The sequence below is a fragment of the Dermacentor variabilis genome, chromosome 4 (genome assembly GCF_050947875.1).
Source record: "Dermacentor variabilis isolate Ectoservices chromosome 4, ASM5094787v1, whole genome shotgun sequence".
NCBI lineage: Eukaryota > Metazoa > Arthropoda > Arachnida > Ixodida > Ixodidae > Dermacentor > Dermacentor variabilis.
This window is the reverse complement of record NC_134571.1, coordinates 27,338,692-27,348,932: the sequence shown is the minus strand read 5'-3', so window position 1 is coordinate 27,348,932 and position 10,241 is coordinate 27,338,692. Positions and strand designations below refer to the sequence as shown.

The window sequence follows — 10,241 nt, the reverse complement described above, 5'->3', positions numbered from 1 at the left end:
ATTATCAGTGAGCAAAACAGTTTTTGTTTCAACGCAAGGAAAGAAAACCGAAACTAGTTGTGCGGATTCAAATGATCCAAAGCCGAAGCCGTCAATAGTATGACGCCATTTTTCAGTTGTGTTGCATCTCGCGCGAGTACGTTGTCGTCGAGTGGTGGTTCTTTATTCTTTGGAGTGGTTCTGAAAGCGCTGCGTTAGGGGCGACTGCAACCAGGCGTTGCGGCAAGTTACGGTGGGAACTTCTGTCCGTGCTGTGTGATTGCGATGGGGACGACTGCCGCCAGCAGCGGCGTGTCGCCGATTTCGTCTTTGCCGACATCGAGCATTGTGCAGCTCGCCGGACCGTCACAAGCGCCGGAAGCGTTGCGTTTTGCACTGCATTTTCCTTGTGATATGGGAGATCGCAACGCAGAGACGACCAGATGCATACGAAAGACTACCAGCGGAGAGTGACCTGTGCCATATTTCTCTTAACCTCTCAGGTAAGCATATCAGCTTTTGTTCCGAGTTTACAAACGGCGCGTAATCGGCCCTTCCGGCACGGCTACATTTTGCGCCACGTTTCTCTTGGCAGTTCACAGACGTTTCTTAGGCATGCGTGGGCGTATGTATGCGAAAATACTACTGGCAGACGGAAGCCTCAGGAGAGCATCTGAAATTATAGCAAAGTTGTACTGCCATAGATAAACACCTTTCTTAACGACTCCAATGACGAGTGGCCTGTCGCATCGAAAAATCCGTAGAATACCAAGTACTGCGTAACTTGAAGTGTAGTGTGACCAGTGTGACTTTCGCTGGCGAAGACAGGTTGTCGAAAAAACAGTAGTCTATTTTGGAGATTTACTAGCGCTTTAGGTATATTACCGCGAATAATAAAAACGCTACCACGCTGTATGGCATTGTCAGGCGATGTGGCCGCACAGATATTTTCGTAGCAGTAAGGCGGCTGCATGCACGAGCGAACAGACACAACCCTTTAAAAGCGCTGAAACAGAACAAATTAAATGTGCATTTGGCGTCAAGTCGGAAACACATTGGCTTACAGTATAAGCCGATGTATAATGCTATTATTTTTTATGTCATCTTTATTTTCACAGTTGTAAATATTTAAAAGCATGAATTTGCTGCAACCTTTATATAGTAAATCCTACTAGGCGCACAAAACCTGGCTGTGTTGTGTAGAGAATTTGTGCTATTCCTACTGGATTTTCTATTTTGAGTCCGGTGTTTTATGAAAAAGAGGGTCTTTTTATTTGTAGTCTTATGTTAGTGCAGATATTTGGCAATCAGAAATGAGTTGATTGCAAAGTTGTATCTCCCGGTGAGCTGCACATGAACCCAAGTTTATCCTGTCTTGGCTATTGTAAGGTGCATATAACAATTTTAAGTATATACAGCCGTAGTTGGCTTTGTCACTGTAGTGTATTTTGTAAAAGTAGAATGCTATGATTATTTTACTGTTTTCATGCAGAAATACCTTTTTTTCTTGTACCAAGAAACGCTCACATCATTGAATGAAATGAGGTGTGGTGTATTTTTCTACTAATTTAATAAAGGAAATTTCGTCTGCGGTGTATCAGAGATTAGTTTACTTTCCTTTACTAAACTATGCATTATCTCCTCTGCTACTGCTGTTGTTCTGTGTATCTTTGTAATTTTGAAATGTACTTTATTTTAGGTATTCAAGAAATGGCAACATCCAGAAGAAGACGCCATCTTATCCAGCACGTTATGGGTGAGACAGATCGTAGCAGGCACTTTTGCATATCTCATTACCATATGATGCTATTTGTTTTAATTTTTGTGTCCACTTTCCTGGCCTTTTTCATTTCAGCATTATTGTGCTAAGGGTAATACTTTTACATCTAGATAGAGTAACCGTCCAAAAGAGAGAAACATGTCTGTAGGAGACGACACACATAAGCCTCCTTTGTCCGTATCTCTATGTTGCGCAGTTACTCTGTCATTATCTACCAACAAGCACAAATTCTCCATCAGCTACATTTACTAATTCTCTGTTATTACAATTTAATTGGTACAACATTGAAAGTACAGAGGTTCACAGGAAGACAGAGACTTGAAATGATAAGAGCCGTAGAACAAGGAGCATCGCTGGAGCCAATGTTTCGACAAAGAGAAGGAGATAAGTTTTCTTGCCAAACATTGGGTCCAGTAAAATTTCTTGTTCTATCACTATTTACGATTAAAAGACAGCATTAGTGCTCTTGCTGAAGTATTATTCATTATGGAATAAAAATTTGCAGGGTTAAATGTCAGGAATGTGAAATTTCTTGTGTATTTTAATGCTACAGCGGAAGCCAGAAAAACAAGATGTAGAGAACCACATTGTTATTTGTCACTACCCAGTTTGGCCAGCTTCATTCAGAGCTTGCACATTGTTGCATTAATGACCACTGGAATTCATTAATTGAATTGCTTCGTGAAAAGCCGCTTCCTCTTTCTGTAATGAAGAAAGGAAATAAACTTCAAACTTCAAATTTACTTATATTCAGAGATATTGAACTTGATTTAATGCAGCTTAACATAGTGCATGTAAAAAATATACAATGACATTTTAAGAGGCTTGCAGTTGACTAGCAAATCAGTTGATGGTATGTGCTCAGGTTACCATTGAGCTTCCACGCACAAATCGGATGCACATATTTTTTTCATTGCTTGGATTTTCATAAACATAAGTACCATTTCTTCTTTGTCGATGTTCTAGTTGTGTTGTAGGACGTAACTGTTTACATTTATTTGTATTGGTATCCATGTTACACAGACAGCTGAATTTTTCTTGTAAACTGACATGGTAGGACTAAGAGCGTTTGTGCAAATCTGCTGCAGGTACACTCTGGTGGCTCCCGCCCCTGCATCCTACGACCACCGTGTCCTCACTATGTTCACTAGGGAGTTCGAAGCCTTTGGCGGCTCCTGCCACTGCGTCCTGCCACCACCGTGTCCTGACTACGTCCACTAGGGAGTTGGTAGCCTTCGTGATGATGCCAAGCAGGCTGGAAGCTGACAGAAAGATCGAGGTAAATACATGTAATTAAGTGGCAAATTTTTGAGTGAAGTGGCTTGTAGCCACTCAGCAATGAAATAATTAACTTCGAAGCAGTTTAGACTCCCTGCTATCGGTGCAAGAATGCTCAAGTCCATCCATTTTGCCTTAGCCGCCAAGAGGCTATGTGGATTAGACGAAATGCGATGCAAATTTTGAAACTAGTAGGAGACCACTTGTACAATTTTTTTTCTTGCTTGACACAAAACTGCTTTGATAAAGCTTTAGCAATTTAAAAACAATACAGTGTACTTTCATACATGTTATTGGGCATAAATTTACTAGGACTGCCTCAATAGTAAGTATGCCGATAAACTTACACCAAAACTGACTTTTTTTGCTAGTTCATCCTCATCTCTGTGCACTGCTGCATAATTTATCTTCCTGAAACCAGTTTTTGCATGCAGCACAAGTTCTAAATATGTGGATTACATAAATTTGCAGCTTTTGCTGTAAGCGAGTTCTATGAAAATAAAGTTAATGGTCCATTTCTAATGACCCATAATAAACTGAGCAGTGGCTAATAAGCAGTCCAATTTTTGGTGTAAGGCCTCTCTTTATTGTCCTGAAAAATTTGGCCCCCTTAATGAAGGAACCAATTTTTTGGCTATGCCTTTTATGATGCATAGTTTGGTGCGTTACACAAGTATTTCTTGAAATTAACATTTGTCCTATATTGAAGGGCCTCCAGTTTTTCGAAAAGAAATTTCAAGTGGTCGTGTGCCAGGTCGCGACAGCTCGCATGAAATAGCCTACTTACAGAAATAGGGAGGGCCATACCCGCCGTGGTTGCTCAGTGGCTATGGTGTTGGGCTGCTGAGCACGAGGTCGCAGGATTGAACCCCGGCCACGGCGGCCACATTTCGAGGGGGGGCGAAATGCGAAAACACCCGTGTGCTTAGATTAAGGTACACATTAAAGAACCTCAGGGGGTTGAACTTTCCGGTGTCCTCCACTATGGCGTGCCTCATAATCAGAAAGTGGTTTTGGCACGTAAAACCCCATTATTTGAATTTTTTTAGGGAGGGCCCAGTACACTTGACTTTATGTTAAGATACTATTATTGATCTACAAAAGACGGAATGAAACATTCCGTCCTATAAGCAGCTCTTCACATTCATTTACACTTTTGCACATCTGTATACCTCAAGTCTGGTGACCTGTGTCTGTTTTCATTATCTGCTATGTGCCGATAGTAAACTTCTGGTTTGCCCTATGATGGAGAATATTTTGTTGCTTATAGATATGGATCTGTGTTTTTCAGGTTGCCTCGAAATTTTACCCAAGCCGTGCCACACACTTGGGCCAGGCCTCTTGCAAACGACGTATAACCAGGCTCAACGCATGATGTCGAGTGAGTCCGGAGATCGAGGCAACCTGCTGTGCAACCAGCGTGCAACCTTTGGTGACCCTCAACATGTTCCACCTATTTCACAGCTGCACTCAGCTTCCACCTATCCAAACCGCATCACCAGCTGTGGTCACTCATCGAACCATGGATGAATGTTGGGGTGGAGTGATTTGAAGAGACATTCTTTTTGTCTCTTCAAATCCTTAGCAAATACTTGTGTTATTATAATTAATATGTGTCTTTAGTGCCTAGTTTTTAATGGTTCCTTTCTATTAGAATTCTCGCCATCGATTCCTGCTATTATAATGTATGTCTGTCTTTATGCACAGTTTTTCATAGTTCTTTTGTACTTGTCTATGTAATTGATAGGTTCATACTTCTTGTTATACAGAAGGCTAAAATGCAAACTTACGGCATTTTTTTCTTCCTTTTGATAATCTACAGCACTGAAAAGTGTTCAAGAAATGTAACCCAACGTGGGCTCTGGTGCAGGAAAAATTTAAGAGCAATATAGAGTACTTATTTCAAACACCCATTATTTTTGGAAAAGTAAAGAATATAGGAGCACAAAAAAAAAATATTAAACTAGAGAAACATGAGTTCCCCTCATAAGTCTGATAATAATGTGACTTCCCTTCACTGCAAAGATACCAGTAATATACACGCATACAAGGTTTGAAACAAGAAAGCTATGATGCCTTTGGCATTTCTCAGTGCCTATTTGTCACACTGATGAATGTCAAAGGCATCGTAGGTTTCATGTACACATTGGTTGTGTTACACTTTTGAGTATTGCATTTCTCAAACACAAAGGTTTACAGCAGTGCTTTAAATAGCAAATGCATTAGTGCAAGAGGAACTAGTGCAAGAGGAATACTAGTGCATTAGTGCAAGAGGAACAGTACAGATCATGTAAAAATTATTTTACAGACTATATGTCCATGGATGCACGCTTCTGATGACATGGCAGTGACGTGGTCGTGGGGTGAATGACTTTATTTCAGATTTAAATATTGGCTTCCAGGTCTAGGTTAGTCTCCTACACTGAATAGTCTAGGTCAGAGCCCATTTACTAGAGAAAGTGAATTAAACTAGGAATTATAAACATCAAAAACTCTTGTTTAGTAAATTAATGTGACAATCAGCAAGGTTCTTTGGGCATTCATTTCCAAATTTGTAGGATATATTTTATGACTGGTTTCATTATTGTGAGAACAAATGTGTGTTTATTGTCACACTAGAGTTGGCTGCCCCCATTTGTATACAACCCGTTTACAGGCTAAAAATTCAGTGTGTTACCCTATTTACTCGCATAATGATCGCACTTTATTGTAAAAAAAAATGACTCAAATTCAGAGGTGCGATCATTACGCTGGGTAAATTTCCCACAAAAAGAAAAAAATTTATCCTCTGGCATTTGCTACGGGATGACAACAGGTCAACAAAGAGGTGGCTGCCTCTGTATGTACTGCGGGACACACACACACAAAAAAAAACATGGTGGCCGGCAGAGCAAGCCGGACGCGCTCAACACGATTTTTTTTCTTTTCGTGAGTACATTACGTGCATTCAAACAGTTTCTTCCGTATCAGTAATGAATAATATCGGCAAGTTTGCGGCAATAACATAGCCATGTCCACTTTGAGGGGACAGAAACAGATGGGCGCGCTTAGCTGCCTGTGACATAGGAACACATGGCGGGCATGCTGCGGAAACTGCGGCATTTGTCTTCACCACTATCTTAATATGGCACGTTTCCGCTAAGGGTGGGCGAATATCTTAGCTGCGTTACAAACGTCGGTGAATGAATAGGGTACACTTCTAACGTATGACTGTAAACGTGGCTGCTATCATTGCCACTCGCGATTTGTTGCGTGCCCACAAGTGCAGACGAGAAGAAACGAAAGACGCCTTTTTTGTTGTTTTTGTTGACCACAACCATTACAAAGCCTACACATAATAAAGGCAAGTTTGGTTGTAGCTTTTTTTTGTCATATGAGTGCGGAAAGTGATGGAAGAAATGAAATGGGGCATCTGCTTAAGAATGTTTGGTGCGTGCAGACTGCTTGGTTTGTCTTCAAGAGTTGTTCGCATAGCAGTTGACAGAGGGTAAGCGCGATCATTGTTAGCTAGACTTGGCACATGACATATCGCTGCGGCAAGTTTGAGGTGCAATCTTACACGAGAAATAAAAAAATCGAATTTTGACATCAGAATTTAGGGGTGCGATTATTACGCGAGTGCAATCATTATGCGAGTAAATACGGTATTAGGTTGTTTTTGGCTTTGCGCACTCAATGTTAAGGGATGCAAATGGTGATATACAACAGAATGCAAAAATGACTAATGAATGCAAGCAGTGCGTGGGGCTTTTTAGGCAGATGCGTGCGTGTGCTATTTATAAAGCTCCCCATGGTATGCCTGAAGGCATTTTCTAACACTTTGGTAGAAAACACTGACACCCACTTATTAAGGGGAAATACTCCTCAAAACAACTTTTTTATATATTTGTACTAGAGATTTGAATATACTGTCATTCATAAAGTGTTTTATTAGATTTGAATTGTCATTGATTTTTGTGTAGCTGCTGTTCTTTAGTTATGGTCCTACACAGTGGCAAATATTCTTGTGGGCACTTTCCTGTGTATAAAATTTTCAGAAATAGCTTCATGCTGTATCTTATTTAGCTAGTTATATACTGCAAAGTGATGGCACCTATCAAAACGGCTTGTACAATTACTGGAACTATGAAAAAAATATTAGGCCACATTAAATAATTTTACAGATTGCAATTTCAATTAGATATCAGCATTCTGCATATCTTGAATAGTATGTATGCCAAATTTCGTTAGTATAGGACAATTATAAGTGCATAAGGTTATTGTCATGCTATTGTGAGAAAAAGTTTTTGAAGTATATTCTAATTTTTTTTCACAATAGCATGAGAAGTATGCAAGATTAGTAGGCAGGCCTGTCTGCCTGCCTACTAATCTTGCATACTTCTAGTAACTTTACATGCTGTTTCAATAGATATTAGCACTTTGCAGTCTACAAAGAGCTTAGTTAGCTGCAGCACACTGCTTTTTGTGAAAATTTAATACACAAGGAAGTGCCTGCAAATATGACTATGTATTTTGCTGTTGTGTAGGACATAACTCGAGAAGCAGCTAAACAAAAACTAATGGAATATATAAAATCTGCATGAAGAACACTACAATTGGCTCTCTTTTCAAACCTCTAGTACAAATAATAAAAATATTTCGAGTAATATTCAATCAGCAAAATGTTCCCCTTGCTACAGTGACCTACAACATAGCGACAAAAGTTTAAGGGAAGTCCTCTTGTCAAAGCGACTCTGGGCTGTCTTCCCAAGGGCTTCTGTTAAAGACTGCATTTTCCTGCATTTGTCAGGAGAGCAATACAAAAATGGTTGTGAATGTGGAAATGGTATTGGCACACTAACAGAAAAAAAGACAGTTCTGTGAAATGTAGACTTGATTATAACTTTGTTGGACATTTACATTCCGACTGCATATATTTATTTCGTGTTTTGTACTGAGTGTTTCAGCGGTGACTGCCGCTAATTATTGAACATAACTGCTTCATGACAGTGCGACTAACAGAAATTTATAGCAGTGGCAGGCATTAGAATTACAGTACTCAATGACGTCTACTTTGTAAGAACTTAGACTAGCACCAGTTCTGAGATACACATACCCAAAAGGTAATGATCAAATAGATTTCTCTTTCACACAGAATTGTCCCACAAGGCTTACAGAACTCATTATTTGTCATCTTGTACAAGCAGATTATGCGCCAGATGTAATTTATGCTCAGTAAATACATAAATCAGTCATGCGAGGTGTCTCACTTTAGGTTGCAAATTCGCACTTCTTTTAATCTTGCTTGTTTTTATTTTGTTTCCTTTGTGAGCATGAGTGAGTTGGTGACCTTGGCACATATTCTCAAAACTGTTTCTTCATCACTGGGAATCGCAAAATTTCATTTACACATTAAATTCCCAGTTACTGATATGGTAGGCTTCGAGCTTAATTCCCTTATCTTTCATATGTTTATCTACCAAGTAGTTTTATCGCTCATTGAAACATATCCATGCAATGCAGAGTGGGCACCCAAATTATAAATATCTGTTCTCGCTTTCTACCCTGCTCTGGTGTTTTCAAAACCTAGCATTGGTGCAATGGCCTGTCTGCACCTGCAGAAAAGTAGTGAAGTGGCTAAAGTTAAAGCTCAACAACATAATTAAGATACAAAGCAAAAATATAAGTTCGCAGTTGTCCCCCATAACCAGAGTTTTGCTTAGAATTTAAAAAAATGGACATCCTGCTCGGGTTTGAGAGTTGCTTTGGGCACCAAGGGGACTACGTAGCACCTGTGTTAGTGTACAGAAAGCAAAAAAAAAATCACTCCAGATTGGAGCGGCAGCGGAAAGTTAAGCACAGATGTTTTATTTCACGCACCATTAATGTGGCTTATCATCTGCTCCTGTTGTATGGGAATGCATACATTGGGAAGACAATCCTTTGCGCCATTGTTACCTTAGCGGGACACCAAAGAAAGGTAGAAATAAATAAAATCGAGAACAGGTATTCACACTTGGTTGCACACAGTGTATTATCTGGAAGTGTTTCACTCTACAAAAGACTACTGTGATAGATAATCATAATGACAAAGACAAAATAATTAAAAGAGGTATGTGTCAGTCATCCGTCCGTGACCTCCAGTGTTTATAGAAACACTTCTTTCTGTATATGTGCCAAGCCGTAGGGAGGCTTTATGTAACTCAGTCATGCTTGCTTAGTTAAAGATTGGAATTAGCGAAATCACAAGAACATTGTATGAGTGATTTGTAAATGTGGCACCTAATGTAACTTATTCATGTATGGGCTGAGGATAGATTACAGCCAGTGCATAATGTGCTCTTACAGGATGACTTGTGATGAGTAAAAGAAGCCTTCCTCACATCTTCCTCTTTGTTTCTTCTGGATCTTTGTGCACTACGTGTATTGTTACAGCTGCATGCATGTAGCTGGGTATAGTTTATGTGTTCTGCTTCCTTCCTTGTCCTCATAATTCATGCGCCATCTTTGCCGTAACAAAATACAGCTTCCTGTGCTACTTATTTTGTCAATGTGTTTGCTTTATGGAAAGTTTTGTATTAGCGGTTATTTCTACCTGTGAAATTGTCTGTGTCATCTATTATACTTAGTCTTGCAAAAGTATGTTTCTTAACATAAATAAATGATCAGTATAAGTGTTGCTGTATTTATTTTTGTAATTTTGTCAGTTATGAAGTTTTTATACACTGTTGCATGTTGTATGACAGAATAAAATTAATGCACAACTTTTTAATGTGGTGTTTTTCAGATCAATTTTCATCTCACGCTAACATTCACAAATTGTGTGGGAAAAAGTGCCAACAAGAGTACCATAAGGTAAGACAGCTGTTTTTACTGTTAGATTGGATTATCAATTGCCAACCAGTTGTTTTTAACAAGCATAGTATAATGCATAGATAATGTAATCTAAGTTGGAATGTTGTTTTTATTGCACTTCATTATATGGGTCTCATTTGCACATAAGTGCAGCCTGTCTTATTTGTTATGTGTAGCTTACTTGCTTAGAATGTTAAGTCGTAAGTTTAGAACAGGGAAATAGGTTGAACTTATAAATCTTTTGACATATTATAAGAGACTTGTGCGGCGGTGAATTAAACTTCTACATGAGTTACATAATATTTTGGGGTCTCATCAAGGTTCTTAGTGGCATTGCAGTGTCATGCATATGCAGCTGCAGGCTACATAT

At 39.3% G+C, this 10,241-nt stretch overlaps 1 protein-coding gene across 1 annotated transcript; it reads left to right on the top strand.

Moving 5' to 3' along the window:
* Nucleotides 1–343: 343 nt before the first annotated feature.
* On the top strand, nt 344–9,701 carry LOC142578838 (uncharacterized). The gene is made up of 4 exons (XM_075688463.1): nt 344–482; nt 1,679–1,735; nt 2,848–3,038; nt 4,329–9,701. The coding sequence occupies exons 2-4, from the start codon at nt 1,690–1,692 to the stop codon at nt 4,410–4,412; spliced, it is 321 nt and encodes a 106-aa protein (XP_075544578.1). The 5' UTR covers nt 344–482; nt 1,679–1,689; the 3' UTR covers nt 4,413–9,701.
* Nucleotides 9,702–10,241: the final 540 nt, after the last annotated feature.